At 36.9% G+C, this 22,222-nt stretch overlaps 2 protein-coding genes across 6 annotated transcripts in view; one reads left to right on the top strand and one right to left on the bottom strand.

The window, feature by feature from the left end:
* The window catches only part of AP1AR (adaptor related protein complex 1 associated regulatory protein), a 50,218-nt gene extending 42,730 nt beyond the window's left edge, over positions 1 to 7,488 (top strand). For 2 of the 4 annotated variants that reach the window (XM_074228698.1, XM_074228700.1), the window contains one exon: positions 1,006 to 7,488. In XM_074228698.1, coding sequence (XP_074084799.1) covers positions 1,006 to 1,271 — 266 coding nt within the window. In that variant the 3' untranslated portion in view covers positions 1,272 to 7,488. The remainder of the gene's footprint in view (positions 1 to 1,005) is intronic. The other 2 variants (XM_074228697.1, XM_074228699.1) reach the window with 1 other exon arrangement.
* Positions 7,489 to 12,163: 4,675 nt separating this feature from the next.
* Positions 12,164 to 20,678, bottom strand: TIFA (TRAF interacting protein with forkhead associated domain). 2 transcript variants are annotated; one of them, XM_074228701.1, is made up of 2 exons: positions 20,561 to 20,678; positions 12,164 to 13,046 (listed from the first exon to the last, which is right to left on the bottom strand). In XM_074228701.1, exon 2 carries the CDS (start codon positions 13,033 to 13,035, stop codon positions 12,493 to 12,495), a length of 543 nt encoding a protein of 180 aa, XP_074084802.1. In that variant the 5' UTR covers positions 13,036 to 13,046; positions 20,561 to 20,678; the 3' UTR covers positions 12,164 to 12,492. The 2 variants fall into 2 exon arrangements, with proteins under 2 accessions (XP_074084802.1, XP_074084803.1); XM_074228702.1 differs by lacking the exon at positions 20,561 to 20,678 and adding an exon at positions 13,645 to 13,875.
* Positions 20,679 to 22,222: the final 1,544 nt, after the last annotated feature.

The following is a 22,222-nucleotide window of genomic DNA, read 5'->3' as shown; positions in this document are numbered from 1 at the left end:
GAGAATATTCTGAAAGTGTTGTAAAACACACACAAAAAGATAGTATTCAAAGTTGTTTCCATAGCAGCATTATTTCTAATTTTTAAAAAAAAAAGGAAACTGGGGGGGAAAAAACTAAATGTCCAACCATAGGGAGAAAATTAAATATTTTCAGAATGATATAATGCAGTTACAAAGGAATATAAGGAAATAACACCATTATAAAATAATAAAAAGGAAAAGAAATTCACACCAAAGCCATGTAAAAGGAAATAATGAGATCTAAATGGACAAATTTGATTTTTAGTATGTAGGGATTGGCTTATTCTATCCCCAGCATCCAGCATACTGCCTAGCATATAATTATTGCTTAATAAATGCTTGTTATGTGATTAGAAGGGAGAAGATAAGTTATGGCATTTTATGGAATATATTTACATATTAAAATATAATCAAAGGCAGTTTATTTATAATCATTCATTTTTTTTTAAATCAATATCAAGAATTTTTCTCATTGGGCATCAGCATTCCTTTTTTTCTTAAAGGCACAATTCCAGCAGTAGAACCCCCTTTTTGTTCTTACAAATTTAGCAGGCATCAATATTTCCAAACAAACAAAAAAGGAAAAGATTATATATAGAACTATCACAGGTAGCTTTTTATTTTAAAAAAATATATATAACGAATTCAACACATTTCTTCTAACTATTCTGCTTGTTCATCTCTGTCTCCTTCTGAATTTCATTCTGTGTATTTAAAAAATATTTTGTTGGTATTCTTTTTTTAAAATATTTCTAGCTCCACTCTCTTCCCAGCAGTACTCTTAAATTCTTCAGTTTATTTGCAGAGTTGTATTCAGTATAAAAATTGTTCAGGTTCTGTTCATTTTATTTTGCATAGGTACAAATGAGTCTTCCTGGGTTTCTGTTACATTCACATATAATTTGTTTAGCCATTGTCTCAATTAATGGGCATGTATTTTGTTTTTGGTTGTTCATTTCTTTAAACTTCTTTTTCATACTGTAGGAATGAATAGAATGATCCCATTAAGAGAACGTTCCAAAACTGAAGAGGATATTCTACGGGCTGCATTAAAATATAGTAGCAAGAAGACTGGAAGTAATCCTACCTCAGCTTCTGATGATTCTAATGGGCTGGAGTGGGAGAATGATTTTGTTAGTGCAGAAGTGGATAACAATGGCAATTCAGAATATTCTGGATTTGTGAATCCTGTTTTAGAACTATCTGCCTCTGAGTTTAAAAATTCTGAAACAGATCAGCAAGACAGATAGAGTGAAATTATCTGGTCTTTTATATCAGTCATGACCAAATGTTGAAAATCAAATAGAATGTATAAATGTTTGTTCCTGAGCCTTTTTTGTAAGGAAGAAAGAAATTATGTGGTAAATGTTCAATAGCAAGGAATAGGAATGATGGAATCTATATATAAATTCTGAATTAAGTGCAATTTCATCATGATTCTGTGATGCTCCTGAATATGTTGTAAAGAGGATTCTTGTTCAGGTACCATTGGACTGGATGGCCTCTGAGGTCCCTTCCAACTCTTAGATTCTATGACTATTAAAAACTGTATGCTCTAATTTATGTATTCCAGTTTAGTGTCTGTAGATTTAATTTGTTTCCTTTTAAATAAATTGCATTTTCATTTGCTTTGCATGGGCTTATTTTTTTTTTAATTCATCTACTTATTTTAGGATCTCAACATGAAAACAATAAAGCATTTTATTTGGTTTTCTCTGCAACTTCAACTTCAGATAATGCACTATTTCCTGAAAGTTTTTTAAGCTTTATTTTTATAACTTGTTTGAATTTAGTTATTCTGTACTAGCACAATTAAAGTTCAGTAACCCAAGAACATTAAAATTCATTTCTATCAAATTGATATGATAGCATGTTTGTAGTATTATCACTTAAAAAAATTAAAGAGGTGATTACTCTCAGAATTGGAAATTTATTCATTGATTATGATCAGATATAAAATTGAGAATAGAGCTCAAGTGTTCCATTTAAAAGAAAGTTACTACTACTACAAAAGGAAGTATTGACTTTAGTTTGTATATTCAATTTCTCGGTAAGTTATTTTAATCTGCTTTGGATGAGTTTAGTGAATAATACTAAAGTAAAAAAACTTATATAAAGGACTAAATTCTCTGTGGGAGTTCCTAAAAAGAAGTAATACGGGTACTTTGAAGAATTTTTTCCTGTATGAAATGATAGATGATTTTATTTAGTTTTCTTTTTCTTTATTTTATATACAATAAAGGAAGGTGCTCTGAGAAGTAAAGCTAAATGACTTGTGAGCTATAAACTGCTTGCTAGGATTCTAGAGCATTTCAAAAGTCTTAGAGCAGTTTTAATAGCTTTAAAATAATGCCAAGGTTTTGGGGATACCCTGCATATTAGCCCTTTTTTTTCCTACTTTAAATAAGATATAAAGGCTAAGGGAGTGGCTGCATTTCTTGGTTTTGCTAGGAAATCTAGTATATTTTCAGTAGTTAAATTGTTGTCTAGTTTCTTATTAATTTTTTTCTTCTAATAATGGTAATGCACTTAATACCATAGGAAGATTAAGATGCAAATAGTGATGTAAGTCCTTGCTGTATTTTTAAAAATCACATGGCCATGCAAATATTTTAACTTGTATGATAAGGGTATCTGTAAATTCATTTCCTTTTTTAACTTGCAAAACTAAGACACTGAATATGTAAATATATTTCATTAAAGATGTAATTATTATGTTTGACCATAATTTAAGTTTGTAGCTATGTCACTTAAAAATATTTTAAATGTAATCTACCTTCATACTGCCTGTAAAATGCTTTTTAAAGTTTGTATACATCAGATGTATATTTTTGTTTTGGCATAAGCTACTGTCTAATTTTTCTTGACATTTTGTCCATATTATAAACTTTTTTGAAGGAATGGAATCAACTTCTCAAAAGTTGTGAATAAATACATTTTTACATTTAAAAATAATAAATCATATTGCTTGTTGCTGTTTCCGGCTTTTTTATCAACTTGAAAAACATTATGACCACTGATTTATAAGAAGATATTTTATTGGCCCTGAGAGACATGAAGATAAAATTATAGAATTGGGGTAATAGTTTGAGTCCTCATGCCAATAAATGCCCTGGACTACTGCTGCCACTCCATTGAGATTCATTGTGGAAAAAACTTGGAACTTCTCATAGAATATGTGGGTTCAGAAGGGTAGAGATCAGTTTTTAAAAAAGTACAATAGAAGATTAGACTCTGGATTTTCTATTTTAAAGAAAATGAAGCAGTGGAAAAATAGGCATGGCTCAAAGGAGCTAACTCTGAGAGGCCATTTAAAAGTGGCTGCTGCCTCAAAATGCCTTCTCTTACATTGCCTTTAAAGAAAAGCACTTCACTTTTTAACCAATTAGAAAGTAATTTAAATAAGTATTTCTAGGAAAAAAGTTAGAGGTTCTGCTCAGTTTATCAAAATAATACCCTGCTTATTCTGTTCAGGGTGTTGTATTAGTCATTTGAGATCCAGAGACAAAAATGACGTTTTTCATTCCTTAAATTCTTCTATGCAACATATTCACAAATTAGTACACAATACAAGGGAGGCTGATGAAGAATAAGAACTGAGGAACCATCACTAGATTTTATTAAAGCAAAGATTTTAGGTGAGTAGGGGACTAATTAGTCTGTACAGAAGCAGAGGTTTAATAGGAAGCCTCTTTTTTTTTTTTTTTTAGTATTTTAGGCAATGGGGTTAAGAGTAACTTGCTCAAAGTCACACAGGCAATGATTAAGTATTTGAGGTCATATTTGAACTCAGGTCCTCTTGACTCCAAGCCTAGTGCACCACTTAACTACCCCCTGGAAGCCTCAATTTCATGGAATAGCTACTAGTCTTGTGTGACTAGAATGGCTTATAGGGTATGGAGCCATTCTGTGGCTTAACTTTCAGTTCAGCCTCTGAGCTTATGTTGAGTGGACATGTCATTGTTAGACCATTGCCTCAGGTTTTGATAGCTAAGCAGAAAAAGAGGGAGACCCTTAAAGAGTTTACAGTAACACAGGTGACATTAAAGTTGAATATGGAGATTGGGAATTGTTCTTGAATCAATGGGGGCAGATGAATTTGCCAAGGCAGACTAGAAGGTTTATGGAAAACAGCCATATTAAGGGAACAGGAAATGGTTGATAAGGCATTATTTCTCATCAGACAGAACCAGAGAAAATATCATGGAGTTCAAAAGGACTAGTAGTAGTTATATGTGTAGGAGAAATTCAGCTGTCAGATGCCAAAAACAAGATCAAGAAGGGTAAGGACCAAAGAAAAACAAATTCAGATTGTTAACATTAGCAAGAACAGTTTCAGTTAAGTGGTGGTATATGGATCCTTTGAGTTTATCAATGAAAGGTGAAAATCAGAAGTTTCGAGGGATAGAATTGTGAAGTTTTAAAGGTAGGCTTAGAAGGTTTGTACATACCCAATGTGATTGAAATTAAAGGAGGATAATGACATGAGGTAAATTCTTGGAAGTAATAAACAATGGAAGCATAAGTACAGGATGACCTTGACTATTTCTTCATCACAGATTAGAGCAAAGGAAGAGAGAATAAAGAATAGTAATGAAGTTTTGAGTTGTACAGTACTGGAAGCTTAGTGGCAGTACTTTGCTGAAGATTGTAGTCAGTTTAAGAAGCCTCAGTTGAGCCTTTATTTAGAAATCTTTTTATTTTCCCCCTAATCGTTTCTATTTTATTCTATTCTTCACCTCAATGCAGTAGATATAAGGATGTTGAAGGAGATTGAGTTTCTTACAGACTGGATGAGAGGTAAAGGTTAAACTAGGGTGGTTGGCTTTGTCAATATTACTAAGAGTGAATGTAAGAGAAATTATGGAACTAAACAGCAAAAGATTGTTAGATCTCATTTAAGTTCTGATTTGTGTGTGTGAATTAGACTAGGAAACGTTCATGGCACATTCTGTTAAAATGTTTATATTCCAAATAGCTGACAAAACGATAATCTTTGCTATCTGATAGGCATATAAGTCAAGAACTGTCAATATAAAAATATCTTAGTCTTTATTTTTCCCATCATTGGAATCTTCTAGTTCTGAGAAAAATTTTCCCTGATAAACTCTGATTCTAATATACTCCTGCATCTCCTTTAAAACACTAAACAATAAACCTAATATGTTACACTTAAAATAATGTAAACATATTCTTACAGTTGTCAGTTCCTAAGGACTCATGAAGAAAAATATCTACCCTTGCAAGAATTAGGAACTGAGTACAGACTGAAACATAACTTTTTTCACTTTATTTTTCTTGCTATTTTTGTGCAGCATGGCTAGTACAGGTATATGTTTTGCATGACTTCCCATGTATACTTGATATCCTATTGCTTGCCTTTTCAGTGGAGTGGGGGAGGAAAAGAATGTGGATCTCAAAAATTTTTAAACAAATTTACAAAATAAAATGGGGAGGATTAATAGTACCTTTCAAGACTGGTGTAAAAAGCAAATAAGATGATATTTGCAAAGTACTGTAAACCTTAAAAAAAATAAAATTATAAATATAACCAAAAAGAAAGAAACAGGTACCTGTTTTCTACAAAGTAATTTAATAGAGCCAATTAGTTTCCTGAGCTGCTTCTGCTTTTTTGGGATTCATCCAGGGTATTACCATTTGAAAATTTCTTGATTTTCCTCTAAATGATCAGCATAGTTGAACAGACTGCTTAAAGAGGTTATTCAACTCAAACAGACATTTCTTTCTGCTCTGGGACAGTAGCAAAAAAAAAAAAGGATGATTATCTGCTTTCCTGTTCTTTGAGTCTCATGATTTCCTTTAAAATTAGCCTTTTTTCTTCTCATTTCAGGAAACTTATTCCCAGAGAAGCATCAAAAGACATAAAAACTGATGCAGTGAAGTAGGCAAACCAGGAAGACAGTATATACAATAAGTACAGCATAGAAAATGCAAAGAACAAAACAGAATAACTGAATGCCATCTCAGTATAATGATAACTGTGGTACTGGAGAAGGGTTTAGAAATTGAACTACTTTCTCTCTGCAGACGTGTGAGACTATGGTAAGAATATTACATAAACCATCAGACAAATCTGAAGATTATTTTGCTAAACTGCCTTCTTTTTTAAGTCTTTGTTTCATGTCTTGATAAAGGAAGGAAATAAATTCAGAAATGAAGGTGATGTAAAAACAAAAAGTCACTAAAAATAAGATGTCTATAAATTATGTATTTGCGTAGCAATAAGCTTTAATATTATCAGCACTTTTTGTGTTCTGTGGTTTAAGGATATATTTAAGGGGTTTTTTGATGCCTAGAAAGGAGTAGTGCCAGGTTCAGAGTCCTACATGTTTAGATCACTTGAAAAGGAGTCCACTATAATTGAAAGTTAAAATATCAGGAAATTGAATTCATCAGGTACATGCCTTATTTTAGTCACCTGAAAATATGGATAGAATAGTGTAAATACTGCATGAGTCAGATCAGCACTCACATTGTGCTCAAACTGGGCCACAAAGAAAAGTAAAAATAGCCTCTTGCTCAGTTCAGCTTCTGATGCAGGAGACAACATTCAAATCACTATTTATAAACAAGATTACAGGATAAGAACTTAAAGCATTATAAAAATATAAATTTTAAAGAGCTACATAAACATCAGTAGTTGTTAATAATAAACATGAGTAAGAATGATGACAAGACTGGGGGAAATCACCAAATAAGGCTCATTGTTAACTTTGAGGGAGTTTATTTATCCATACAGCAGAGAGCCAGAATCTAACAGCAGCATCTGACAGTGGAAAGAACCTGGGATCCAGTGACAGTGTTGTTGGCTTCATTTTTTGTTTGTTTTGTTTTAAATTTTTTTTATTCTCAGTTCCAAATTCTCTCCTTCCTTCCACCTCTCCCCCCATTCATTGGTAAGGCAAGAAATATGATAATTATTGTACATATGAAGTCATCCAAAAGAAAAAAGTGTGTGTGTGTGTGTGTCTATGTGTGTGTCTGTGTTTTTAATGTGCTTCAGTCTGAGCTTAAGAGTTCATCAGTTTTTCATCATGGGTCCTTTGGAACTGTCTTAGATCATTGTCTTGATCAGGGGAGCTAAGGTCTTTTACAATTGATCATCATTCAGTGCTGCAATCACTGTATGTTTTCCTGGTTCTTGACTTTACATCAATGAAACTACACCTACAGGACCATGAACAAATTATGTAATCTCCCTTTGTCTTCATATCAGTAAAATCAGGAATTTGGATTAGATAGCCACTGAAGTCCTTCCAGCTCTAAATGTATATATTATCCTGTGAACTGTAAGGCCATGGGTAAATGACTTAACCCCCTTTGAAACATCTGGAGAATGTAAATAATAATGGTCACTGCTTTGCTGTATTGTGTTGTGCAGTTCAAATGAAATAAATTGTCATCCCAAACTTTAAGGTACCATATAAGAGTCAATTATGTCTTTGTATCCCCAGTGCCTTGCATGGGGGAATGAACCCTTAATAAGTGTTTGTTTAATTATTTTTTGTTGTTGCTGTCATCATTATTATTCTAATCTGGATGTAAATATTAGTTAAGAAATAAATTCTTCCTAGATCAGTCAGCCTAAAAATACTTAAAGAACAATGCTACCTTTGAGTCTGCTGTAATAGTAAGCATTATAGTTTACAAAGTATTTTATTAATATTATCTTATTTTAGCCTCACAACAATGATGGGAAATGGGTGTTATTATGATTCCTCCATTTTAGAAATGAGAAAAATTAAGAGTTTAAGTGACTTGCCCAGCATCACTTAGGCAACTCAGAGCTTCCTGACTTCACATCCATGCTCTCTAGCTGCTTCTTAATAGAAAAGACCTGGTTTATGAAGACTTTAGAGAGATAATAATAATCACAAGAAAATTCAATTTAACATTTCTGGAAGAATTATAGGAGCAACAATCCATAATAATTCGTTACATTTAGAGCTGGAAGGAACTTCAGGCTATCTAATCTAACTCCCTCATTTCACAGATGAGGAAAGTAAGACCCAGATCATACAATTATTAATTTTATAAGTGAATGTGAACCCAGGTCCCTCTGACTCCAGAGTCAGTTCTATTTTGCATTATTTAATTTTAGAAAAAGAAACCACATGTGGTTAAACAGAAAAAGAAAGTAGCTTAATAGACTAAAAAAGCCTAGGAAATTTGGTAGTTTAAAAGCACATCACTCAATCTTGTATTTTCATGGATTTATAATTTCATGAACTCCCTCCCCTAGTGCAGATTGTAACCCATCTACATCTTTTTTGCCCATCTTTCCATTCCATTGCCTGGAGACTTTCGTAATTTGGGGTTTTTAAATTTTTGTGTATAACAGTGCAGCATTGATCTATTATCCCTCATTCTCACCACAAGACTGAACCACTCATTTTCTAGTCACTTATACTTAGTGATGTCCTTTATATCCCTTCTTGAATGTGGCTCATATGTGTATACATATATATATATATGTATATACATATATATATATATATATATATATATATGTGCATCTTTCCATTTTTTTTGGAAACATGAAACATTTAGTCTTCTCAAGGTTCTTTCTTTGACATAAATTGCAGGCATATGGCATCACTAGGAATTTATTGGTATTTAAAATATGACTAAAAGTATTATGTGGATTAAATAGTTAACTAAATGCTGAATTTTGAACAAATTTGTTCTCCTTTTCAACACTAAGTCCTATTGTGCATTTTCAGTGAACTACTTACTAGACTAACTCATTGGGCCACTCAACCAGTTGTACTTCATACCTGCCTTAATCACAGCATGGGTGTTTGCTTCAATCAAACAGACTTGTTTAAAGGCCTTAATATTAAAAGGTCAAGGTCTCCAATGCAACCAGAGTCATCTCCAGTTGTCCTGATCCATATCTGGCCACTAGATCCAGAGGACTCTGGAGGAGAAAGCACACTCCACCCTCACTTAAATCCAATTCACTTGCATGTCATGGCCTCACATCCCTGATGTCATGGTCTCTTCCAGAACAAAGGACCAACATCAAGAAACATATTCTGTGTAATATGAATTATCCAATCACTTAATTTTCCGCTGTTTCTATGCCAGTTTCTTTTGATCAACCACGAATATCATTCAGGAAAACCTTTAATGTACAGGGGCTTGGTACAATCCATACAATGTTGTTTATCACCTCTAATATCAAATATAAAGGCTTTGTATCTAAATCCTTCATAACTGGACCTCTCCTATGTTCCATATATTCTTACACCTTACCTTCCCCCACATACACTTTATACTCTTCTTAGTTAAAATGTCCCCCATATCTGGAATGTTCTCCATCATCTCCACTTCCTGAATTCCCTGGTTTCTTCAAGTCTTGTCTAAAATCTTCTATTCTAGAAGGATAAGAACACTGAGACAAATAGGGTTAGGTGACTTGCCTAGGGAGCTCATAAGAGTCTGAGACCAGATTTCTACTCATAAATAAGAATCTTCTGATACCAGGCCCAGCATGCTATCTTCTGGGCCACCTGGTTGCCTTGTTTGACCAGTATATACTTCCCTGTTTTATACTTCAAGACATACTGCTCTCTTTTGGAAAGGATTACTAGTGATCCTGAAATCCTGAAAAAGATGTTATTTTCTAATTTTGGTCATTGTTTTGTTTGTGGGATCACACACTACAGTGCGTGGCCTTGGAAAAACTTTTTTTTTAATTTTTTTTTCCAATCTGATTGCAATAAAGAGAACACATAGGAATCAAACTCCCAAGCATAACCTCCTTAATTAAATTGCTATGAATAACCTACAGGAAGAGCCATATCAGAGCCAGAAATTATGGTGACTTGAAAATAAACATCCTAAAGGAATTAGGCAAAATTTGGAACTCTTTGACTTGTTCAGGAAAAATAGATAGATATTTGAATATATAATCCTGAAGTAAGAATCAGCCCAAGATGTCATTCTTTCCTATCCAACAGTTATTCTCCACTCTTGGAAGTAGAAAAGAAGAGCAGCTCCTTTTAAATAAAGACAACCAAAAAATCAGTTTAAAAAAATCTTTTGCTTTACTATAAACATTCACATTATGCATTTGTTTATAGAGAAATGTCTAAAGCAGTCCTTTTCCAGGAGTTTCAATTACTGCTCCCCATAACAATCAGAGTCAGAAAAACCCATTCTTAACACTGATGACCCTACTCTTCCAAAATTGACCATGCATTACAGAAGACTTTCATTTTTACTGGTTATACAAATGTAGGAAGAAACTGCATTTGCCTCAATTTGAACTATTCTGATCCAAGAAAGACCAAAGAGCAAATCAAAGCACAAATTTCAGAGACCATCTCAAGTAGATTAGATACTTCCTCAGAGACGGAAGTCCCCCAAATCCAAATCCACCATGGCAGGGGTCAAAGTCAATATTTAATATGGGACTGCTGCCAGGATAGACAACAATATTGGATAGCTCACCATTGGCATGCACTACATACTTATGACCTATTGGTATGTGTGGAGGTTTTGTATCCTGAAGTAAAACATTTTGATATATTACTATTTTGAACACTCTTTCTTCCTTTCAACACTTTACACACTGTGAAATGAAATCTACCTCAGGGGTAAGCATGACCTTTCCCAGGGTCTTCATGAATATGAAGCAGCATCTGGTCTGAAAGACAGCACAGTACAGACTCACTTCCATGTGCTCATTGTGGAGTGGAGGTGACCCTGCATTCTTGAAGGATTGAACAGCAGAGCTCAATACTGGGACAGGCTATGAAAACAATACCAATGACAAACTACATCTGCCATTCTACAGCAGAACCAGCCTAGTTAAGGAAGGAGAGGCTCATCATCAGGAGACCAGATACTTGGTTATAAATTCTTTGGCTATGAAACAAAGAAAGCAATGATGCAAATTTAATTTCCATGATATGAGTGCCATTGAAAACAGTGCCAAGGATCAAGTTTTAAAACAACTCTAAACATTAGCTTAGATGTTCATATTTGAAATGTAAGAGTCTTGTTCCAATGACCAATGCATCAATTAGGCCAACAAACAGGCTCACTACTGGAGGAACTGGATTGTATTAATAATAATGATAATGGTTGTTGTTAGTAATCTTGATGTCAAAGAAATTTACTGTTGGAGGAAAAAATGAGCTGGTATTGTGACTAATTGACTTGGCATATTCCATTGCCATTCGTGCAATTCCTATCAAGATTCCTATCAACTGGGATGAACTTCTTGGTGGTGGAGTTACAAGAAAACATGGACAAGGGCTGCATAAAATGGACTGTAATCTATATTATCGGAGGATCAAGATCACAGATCTAATCCAAGAGCAATGTAGTTAAAAGAGCAAAGGTCTAAAGAGTCTGAAAATCTACATCACAGTCACTGCTCCACCACATGCTTTATAACTGTGAGCAAATCACAAGTTCTTAGAGGCTTATTTTCCACCATCCCATTTTTAAAGGAGCATTTATGATCTGTGCTACCTCTCAGGATTGTTGGGAAGCCACTCAGTCAGTCAGCAAGCATTTATAAACACCTAGAATACTAAAGTATATAGCATACAAAAGACAATATCTACTCACTCTCAAGGAAGTCACAGTCTAATTGAGAAGACATTCAAACAATTATATAAAAATAAGTTAGGATAAATTGAGGATAACCCATAGAGGAAGGCAATGGAATTAAGGTCTTTTGTAAATCATAAATGTGAGTGGTTATTCTAAGTTGTCATAGTTAAATGATTATATACCTTATTCTAAACAGCACCTAGTTTGTTGTTAAAGCATAACAGCAAATATACATTAAAAGCTTGTTAGTCAAGGAATGGATAAGTTAAGTCCAGGGAGGAATCAGATACTTCTCATGGGATTCAGTATCCCCCCCCACCCCCCTACCCAAGTCATTCATGCTGGTGGGTTCTGCCATACATACCTATTCTGTGTAATTCTTTTCCATGTGTTAAAAAAATCCTCCATGGAAAGGTCATTTGATTTCCTGGAACATTTTGGGGGAATGATACTGAAGTACCTCAGCCTGTCTTCCTGCTCTTTTCCTTTTTCTCTACATGACTATGCTAATCATACTTCATATCATTTTGGCCACTTCTGACAAGTCATGAAATAAGATAAACCACACACACACACACACACACACACACACACACACACACACACACACACATATCCTGTGCAATTCCCATCAATGCTTTTCTCTAAGTCCTTCAGTACTGATCCAGTCAATGTCCTGAGCTTCTGCCTCTGGTGATCTTCAATGTCCAAGAAAGCTGCAGAATTTAAAAAACAGCAACAAAGCAGCGGATTTAAAAATACCCAATTAGATGACATGGAAGACAGAAATGTTGTTGAAGTTCAACTCATTCTGTCCAAATCATATCCATCAGGTTTCCTGCTTTCCTTAATGAATTTCCAATCTTCTTCACTTGTTCATTATTCATTTTCATCCATTTCGGTAGGCAAAGTGGAGGAAGAAAAGCCATTCTCAGGTACAGGCCTTCTATAATGTCTTTCTTCTAAGAGTGATCGTGAGGCCAGCACAAAGCGTGTCTCGAAAAACTCCAAGGACTCCCCATCTTCTTTCTCCATCAGGAATTGGTATTCTCCAAACCGAACAATGCATCTGCCTGGAAGGTCCATTTTATTGAGGTAGCCAAGTTCTATGTTGCCCACAAGCAGGCTGGTTTTCTTACTCAGGTTTTTAATTTCAAATGAGAGGACTTGACTGTTGAAATGTTTAAATGGCTGGAGAGAAAACTGAACTCTAGAGACTTGTTTGTCTTGAAAGGTATAACGACACAGGTTGGGACTCCGGCCAAACTTTACCACTTCCATTGATGACAGCTTTTCTCGATTGAAAAAATGCAGTCCCTGAAACACCTGATTATGATCTTGGCTCGGATGATAGACTGTAACTTGGAAGCAAGTAAGTGTCTCCTCAGTGTCAGCATCTTCAAAACTGGACATGGTGGGCATTAGAAGAAGACCTGTCAACAAGTGAATCACAAAGTTATTAGATCATCAAATATAAACTAATCCTGTAAGAACTAAAATAAATTCTTCAAGTAAGAAGGTGAGTTTTAAAACTAAAAAAATTTTGTTGAAAATTTTCTCCCCAAGATTTTTTTTGAGTTCAAAGTTAAGAAATAATGTTACATATACAGCACATTTCTGATTAAATTTAGCTGCTTAGTAAAATAAAGCCCAGGGCCCTGTAAAAAATAAACAAATTCAATTCAATTCAACAAGAGAAGTCCTGGCAACACAAAGACAAATAACCAAAGAACTTGACATAATTCTGGGAGCCCATTAAGTTCTTAGGCTGTGTTGAAAGTTTTCAGAACGCTGATGAATGTGCTTATCCTCACTCTTTGCAAGTCAAGTTCCTCTTCTCAGTTAGAGATTGCAAAATGAGGCATATCCTCTCAGACATGGTCAATGTTCTAAATAGTTCTTTATTATGAAAAAGGGTTTTATTTTCAGATTTGCAGGTCAAATAACCAGAACACTTTTTAAAGTATCAACCAAACATTTATAGGGTTAGGGACTGGACCTGTGATTTTATTGGTATTGGATAATACTCACCATCTCTACAAGTCAGGACCTTAAAAGAGTTGCCTAGAGAGAAAGATTAATTGGTTAACATAGCCAGGATAAGTCAAAGTTAGGACTCTAACCCAGGTTATCCTGGCTTCTAGTCTAGCTCTCTATCTACATCATGCTGCTTCTAATGAATTTTTTAGAAGGAAAAGTATATTAAAAATGAATAAAAGACTTGAAGAGAAAGAAAATGATTGTGATTCTTTCTACTATAATTATAAATAGAATCCTAGAGTTGTTTATCAATTATTTCTGATGAATTAACATCCAAAAAAAATTATCACTAACCACAAGTACCACAAATTAACTGTCTACCACAAAATCCTGAAGCTGCTAACACCTCTATCTCCCCAAGGTACATCTTATGTTGTGCTTTTTCTCCTTGATCACTTGGGCATAAAAAGTAACATAACAAAACTGGAAGTCTGCTGGCAATGACTTCGTAAGTCTTAAACTGTTATATGTTTTTCAAAAATTATTTAACCTCTGTAGACTTCAGTTCCTCATTTGTAAAATGAAGTGGTGGTCTGGCTAGTCTTGAGGTTTCTTTTCTGAATCACTGATCTTAACCTATTATGTAGTTATGTGAATATAACTAAAGAAAAAATTTAAAAAGAAAAGTTATTAAATCTTAATTGTCTATGCCAAAGAGGATGTTTATGTGAGAAATGTAGGGTGTTGATCTTCACAGGATGTGGAGGGGAGCCTTAGGGAATCCATTACAAAGGGGGAATGGCCCAGCCAATCACAAGACTGGAAGAGTCTTCCTAATCCCATTCCAGGGATACCAAACCCCAACAGTCTAGAGTGCCCTAGAGATCTTGACCTAATGCTACTGAGTTTGGATTGGGGTTCTTTAGCATATCATGCGTAGTATGATGTGGGGGGGGGATCAAATTAGGAGCATGCCATGGAATGGGTGGACCTCTTAGATTGTAACTCAAACTCTGAGAGCCTATGAACATCCAAGAGGGAGGGTAAAGTTTCTGAAGACATAAATTACCTGACTTTGAGTGAGGTACACCTAGGAGTGAGGTACCTGTATCTTGTAAGATGTATCTTGCAAGGTTCGTGAATAAAATGTACAATTTTCTCTCACTCTAACAGGTTTTTCTTTTCATTCATTTATAACATTTAGTAGTATAGTTAATCCAAAGTTCCCTTTTATTTATAGGGCATATTGTTTGGTGTTCAAAGATAAAATTATCTTCATTCAATTATCATGAATATGACACAGTAATGATAATATAAATTTAATACTATTATTTTACTTGGCTTAATTAAAGAATTTTCATGAGTTCTCTGAGAATACATTATAACAAACTAATGGCAGCTTAAAATCCAAAGAGTGTGATCATCTCAAAATACTAATAAATAATTGGCAAATGAAAGCTAAAAAAAAACCCTCCTCCAAATAAGATCAACCAATAAGCCTTAGGTGCTTATTATGAGACAACTAATTAGAACTACAAGAGTGATGTGCCTCAAGAAGTTAGCATTCTATAAAATGGGATAGGTGAATTCATTGTAAATTTTATTTGGAGAGAACTTTCTTAGGAGAATACTCCTTAATCAGGAATTGATCTCCTTTAAATGTAAATGATAAATTTTGACCCTGGAAACTGAAACCTGGACCCACAAAAATGATAAAAAGGTATGATAACCAGGTAAGATTTTTTAAAAGACAAAATAAAAAAAGGAATAATTGTCATACCTGAAGAGATGCCTTGATTCTAGATGACTTTCATAGAATTCTTAAGAGTTATAAATCTACTACAACCCCTTCGTTTAACAGATGATGAAAATTAAGGCCTTAAGATATGAGGATATTAGATACTACATTAGATACTCTGAATCCAAAGGGCACGTAATGAAATTTGCAATCTATGTGCCCTTAAATCACTTTAGCTTTAATCACTTTGAGCCCTGTTTCTTTAATTATGAACTGAGGACCTCTAAGGTACTTCTAGCTCTTAAGTCTATGAATCTATGACTTGATCAATATGACATTGCCTCTGACTCCAAGTTCAACGGTCCTTTCCACTACAATATAGTTGTCATCCATGGCTATACTTAGAGCCCATGCTATAACACATTAACAGGCCAGTTATCTGTACTACTACTAATATGAAAGGGAAAACTACCATAATCAAAAACAATGGATTTGGAATCAGATTTGGTTCAAGTCTCACCTCAATCACTTAGCAGCTGTGTTAACTTAAGAAAATCAGTTAACTTCTAAGTCTTAGCTTCCTCATTTGCAAAATGTCGTTAACAGTAACTAACTGATTTCCTAAGGGTGCTATTCAAGTGTGTTATTGTTGTTATTGCTATTACAATGTTTGACAGAGGGAAGAGGAATCTATTGAGACTAAAAGGAGTTGCTATCTATATCTGTAGTAGAACAATAAAATCAGAAAGAGTATCCAATTAACTCATCCAACCTTTCTGGAGAGAAATTTGGAACTACATCCAAAGGGCAACAAAAATGAGCATACCCTTTGACCCAGCAATACCACTACTGGGTCTATACCCTGAAGAGATGATGAAAAAGGGTAAAAATATCACTTGTACAAAAATATTCATAGCAGCCCTGTTTGTAGTGGCAAAGAATTGGAAATCAAGTAAATGTCCTTCAATTGGGGAATGACTTAGCAAACTGTGGTATATGTATGTCATGGAACACTATTATTCTATTAGAAACCAGGAGGGATGGGAATTCAGGAAAGCCTGGAGGGATTTGCATGAACCGATGCTGAGTGAGACAAGCAGAACCAGAAAAACACTGTGCACCCTAACATGGGGGTGATGTTCAACCTTGATGGACTTGCTCGTTCCATCAGTGCAACAACCAGGGACAATTTTGGGCTGACTGCAATGGAGAATACCATCTGTATCCAGATAAAGAACCATGGAGTTTGAACAAAGTTCAAGGACTATTCCCTTTAATTTAGGGGGGAAAAATGATATCTTATTGTCTGATCTTGTTATCTCTTATAATTTTTGTTTCTTCCTTAAGGATGTGATTTCTCTCTCATCACACTCAATTTGGATCAATGTACAACAAAGAAACAAAATAAGGAATGACAGACTGCTTTCTGTGGGGGGGGGAGTAAGATTGGGAGAAAAATTGTAAAACTCAAATAAAATCTTTCTTTAATAAGGGGGAAAAAAAGGAGGCAGCTAGGTGGCCCAGTGGATAAAGCACCCGACCGGCCCTGGAGTCAGGAGTACCTGGGTTCAAATCTGATCTCAGACACTTAATTACCTAGCTGTGGCCTTGGGCAAGCCACTTAACCCCATTTGCCTTGCAAAAAAAAAAAAACCTAAAAAAATAATAAAGGAGTATTCAATTAATTGGGGGTTTTTTTAGGTTTTTTGCAGGGCAAGGGTTAACTAACTTGCTCAAGGTCACACAGATAGGTAAATATTAAGTGTCTGAGACAGGATTTGAACCCAGGTACTCCCAACTCCAGGGCCGCTGCTTTATCCACTGCACCACCTAACCACCCCACCCACATTCATTCTTGAAGGAAATGATTAATTTCAGTTAAAAGTTAGTAAAAATAAAGATGTAATTTTTCTGCATCCAAATTTATCAACCCCCCGAAATTTGACCCTGTGGAAGTCAATTAATCCCAGATTAAGAAATTCCACTATAAAACCACAAGGGACAGAACAGAAGCTGATCTGCATTGCTAGAGGGAGTTTCACCACTGAAAGCTCCTACACAGATCAGGGTTTAAAAAACTGTCATGACCTCTTTCCTGGTCATATCTCTTTATTCATTCAGCCACTTAATAAAGTGACTTATACTGTAATCCATCTTCTTTGTTAACAGAGTTACATGGCTACATGGTATTTTCAGGTTGATGGGGGTTTTTTGTTTTTTCGTTGCCTGAGGTTTTAGTTTTCCAAGTTTACATCAATTCAGTTTGGCCCCTTAGAGGTCAGGGAGCATCCTTTTGTATGCAGTATTTTTATGATAGACTAGCACTAATATTATGCATTTTCCTGTCAAAGCAGGTAATCCTGTATCTCCCAAAAACTCAAAAACTGAGCCAGATGTTTATCAGGAGTAAGCCTACCTAGGGAAGTATTTAATCAAAGTTTGCTAACGGCCGGTTTTAATTTCATGCTATTATTTTCCCATTTAATCCTGACCACTACAAGCAAAATACCAGAGAATCATAATGTCATTGTTTAGCAGGATCATTGTGCCTAGATGGGGAGATAAACAAATTCTTTAAGATCCTTGAAGGGCATATTTGAGTCAATTTTCATTTCCCCTCCCTCATCACATAGTATAATAGCTTGCATATAGTATACCTATAGATATACAAAAATACCAATAACAGTTCTTTTTTTATGACTGCAAAGAATTGGAAATTGAGGGGATGCCCATTAATTGGGGAATGACTGAACAAGTTATAGTATATAATCATAATGGAATGCTGCTGTGCTATAAGAAATGATGCACAGGATGTTTTCAATAAAACCTGGGAAATGACCAGGTAAACAATATACACTGTAACAGCTATATTGAAACATAATCTTTGCAACATAGTTACTTTGATCAAGACTCATGATGAAAAATACTACCTACTCCAGAGAGAAAATGGATGATTTCCTAGTGCAGTTCAAGTCAAACTTTTTTTCCATTTTTTGTGTGTTTTGGGGGGCAAGGGGGCTGATATAATAAATGTGTTTTGCATAACTTTACATGTATAATTGATATCATATTGCTTGCCATCTCAGTGGGTGGAAGAGAAGCTAGAGAAAGAATTTAGATCTCAAATATTAAAAATGAATGTTAAAATGAAATATATATTTTAAAATCAATAGTCTCCTTTGTAATATATTTTATTTTATGCATTTAAAAACATTATCCTGAAAAAGGGGTTCACTGACTTCACTAGACCTGGACCAAAAGGTAGAGATAAGAGGCTTAAAATGAAGACAGTCTAGCTGTGATAATCTTACTCTGATCAACAGATCAACACAGTAAATTAAGGATTTCAGATCCTTTCCAACTTGCTACCTGAATGACCTTGACACTCAATATATTTTGGGGGTCTCTAGTTCTTCCTCTATTAGAGAGAAGGGGAAAGTGGAAGGAAAGAGGGGGAGGGGAACTCATCTCAGAGACACAGCACAGAGATAGAAAGATAAAGACAGAGAAGAGAAAGAACGACAGAGATCAGAGACAGAAAGACAGAGAAAAAAGAGCTAGAGAGCCAGAGAGAGCGAGAGGGAAGGAGAAGAGAGAGAGAGAACTGGACTAGATATCTGTGAGCCCTTCCTATTACCTCCTAAGGAGAAGGAGGTTGAATTGCAGGAGGACACAGTGAGTCACAAGGTGGGTTAGGAGCCCAAAATGAGGAGAATGAAAATTCTAAAATCTTGGTCAACTTTACAACTCCCCCAAGGGTTGCCTCTGCTTACCTTACACTGTGTGCATTGAAATAAGTTTTTTTCTCTTTATGATGGATTATTCCCCAAATTAGATCCATTCTTTATGCCTGGAATGCCCTCCCTCCTCATCCTTGTCTTTTAGAATTCTTATCTTTCCAAGGATAGCTCAGATTCTTAATTGCTTTATATTTATCTGTTTATACCATGCCCTCAGAAAGAACAAGAACTACTTAAGGGTAGAGAGGGTCCTTTGGGTTCCTTTCCTGGTTCGGTTTTTTTTGTTGTTGTTGTTGTTAGTTTTTAGTTTTTGCAAAGCAATGGGGTTAAGTGACTTGCTGAAGGTCACACAGCTGGGTGACTGTTAAGTGTCTGAGGCCAAATCTGAACTCCTGACTCCTGAGTTCTCTATCCACTCCGCCACCCCCGTGTTTTGTTTTGTTTTTTAATCTACAGTTGTCATTTCCAATGCCCCCTGACAACTCCTCGAGAACTAACTCTAGTCTTAAGAGATTCTATCTACCAGGGCACTAAAAAGCACTTTAACAAAATGAGGTGCCCTTCACACCTCTTGCCCCACCACTTGATTCACAGTAGGTGAATAATAAATGTTTGATGAATTGAATGTATTAGCAAAAGCACACTTGATATCCTCCTGGTCAAAACATCCATCAAAATTCCACCAAAATTATGACTTAATTCCTCTCACCCTGCAGTAAAAAAAAGGCTGGGGAACAAAGCAACTATCTCATCTATCATCTATCTCTCTGTGGCTGTTTCCATCTGTGTCTGTCTTTGTATAGACAGAGAAATATATAAACTATCTTCCAAAGTCCAGATTCAAAAAAATTCTACTCAATAAATGTTGCCCAAGAGTAACTGGAAACCTATTTCTGGGGTTTGGGGGCTACTAAAAACATCGACCATCTTTCAACTAGGCTGCTTTCTATTAGCAGATCCAGGCAAGTCTGGAGGAAACCAATGCTCTTTGGTGCCTTCGAAGACAGTTTTCAAGGAGAGGTGCTAAGCTAACAAAATCAGACATGGTCACTCTGGGGAAAGAAAACCCTGGGCAGAGCAAAGAAAAGCCAAGCGTCAGGAAACCTGAGTTCGTGTTCCCTTATTAAGCTCCGCACTTTCTTTCTCCACTAAGGTGAACGAGCAGTGTAGTAGCGGATCGGAGCTGGCCTGGGGGGTCAGGACCGAATCTTCTAGACCGACTGGGTATTTTGTAACTTCGCTGCTCTCCGGATCATTTCTAAGCATCGCAGTCCCGCACTGGTGGAAAATGTTGGAGACATTTGGGGAGTTGCCTACAAGCACGAACTCCCAGGCCTTGCGGCACTGCTCTTCGGCACCCCTGCTCTTCCATAACGACTCCGAGCCCTCCTGAAAGAGGTGGACTCCGCAGAAAAGTCCCCAAACCCAGACCTTCCCTTCAGACGCCCCGGGTCCGAGTCCTGGAGCTGCTGCCAGCTTATTTTCTTACCTGTAAAATAGGCTGAGCAGACGGCGTTGCGGGTGGGTCCCCGAGCTCTCCGCCTCTGCGGGGCCCCGGAGCCACGCACCACTTTGAGCCCACTCGTGTTTCCCAGCCAGCCAGAGCCTGGGGGAGGCCCAAACTCCCAGATGCTCCGGGCCGCCTCCGGTTGGCCTCGCCGCTAGCGCCGGCCCTGGGGAGGCAAGGGCACGGGGCACCTTCCTGGCCAGGGCGCTCCGGGGTTTTCCCAGCTATTGCCTTCCTTCCTCCCGTCCTTGCCCTTCCGTGGGCATCACGTTTCGCTTTGCAAAGTGAGCCTCAGCCGCCAGCGCAGCCCAGCCGCCGGCTCCTCTGCCCTGCTTCTTCCAGTAGCAGAGGCGCCGACGCCCAGGGCCCGACTCGGGGTGCCGACTGGGGCGCTCCCCTTCCCTCCACGCGCTCCCGGGGAAGCCGCCCGCTCCGCCCAGCCCTGCTGGCCGGGGCTGGCAGGATGGGCCGGGCACCTGAGGCAGGACGCAAACCGGAGGGACGGGCTCCCTCCGCCCCGTCCTCTCCTGCCCTCGGCCCGGGCCAAGGCACCCAGGCGCAACGGCAGCTGTCCCGCACGGGCCAAGCCAAGCGGCCGCTCCCCGGGTGGGCGCCGGCCGGAGGAAGCCTTCACCGCTCCGGGAGGAGAGAGGGCCGCGGCTCCGGGCCTCCCCCAGTCCCGTGACAGTGGGGGGTGGGGGGCAGAGGAGGGGCCAAGGCCAGGATGAAAACACACACACACACACACACACACACACACACACACACACACACACACACACGCTAGCACTCAATAAAAGCGTCTTCTTAAGATCTGAAATATTACCTGGGTAGCTCAGAAGCATAGTGGAGGCAACTCTTAGAGGCTAGGAGATTGCTAAATTATGAAGATATAAACATCCAAAATCAGCAAACGCTACAAATTAGGGCTTGATTTATTGCTTTGTTGATTAGCTAGACTTAAGAAAATGGGGAAGAAAAAGGTTCCATCCATTAAGCATAACATTGTGTCTTGCGGGGTTTCTTTGTTTTGTCTTGTGTTTTGGAGACCTGGTTGTTAAACATTTACCACGTCGTTTCAGGTATATAGTTGTGTAGAGGCAAGGATCTTGAACAGAAAGACAGGAATTGCAGACACTAATCCACCTCTGCCACTAACCAGAAGTGTAACCTTGGGCAAATCACTTAATTGAGCAATGACAGAATTCTAACCCCTCCAAGGAGAAAGTCCAAATTTTTTCTAATTTTTTAATTCTGAATTTAACAAACACTAAAACAGAACAAACAGCAGAATAGAAAAAAAAGTTCAATGTTATTTTCAAAGCTGTCATTATTTTTATTTCCCTATTGAATGACTATTCCCTCTTAAGAGTTAATATTCTTGTGTTTTTGTTTGTTTGTTTTTTAGATTTTGGCAGTGCAAATGGGGTTAAGTGGCTTGCCCCAGACCACACAGCTAGGTCATTATTAAGTGTCTGAGACCGGATTTGAACCCAGGCACTCCTGACTCCAGGGCCGGTGCTTTATCCACTGCGCCACCTAGCATCCCCAAGAGTTAATATTCTTAATGAAGTCCTCTCAGGGTTAAAAATCAAAAACAACAGACAGACTATTACCCTTAGACTATTCTTAGGAGAGGGAGAG

Source organism: Macrotis lagotis, chromosome 3, assembly GCF_037893015.1.
Source record: "Macrotis lagotis isolate mMagLag1 chromosome 3, bilby.v1.9.chrom.fasta, whole genome shotgun sequence".
Taxonomy (NCBI): domain Eukaryota; kingdom Metazoa; phylum Chordata; class Mammalia; order Peramelemorphia; family Peramelidae; genus Macrotis; species Macrotis lagotis.
The sequence above is the reverse complement of the archived record's forward strand: the minus strand, read 5'-3'. Positions and strand labels throughout refer to the sequence as shown.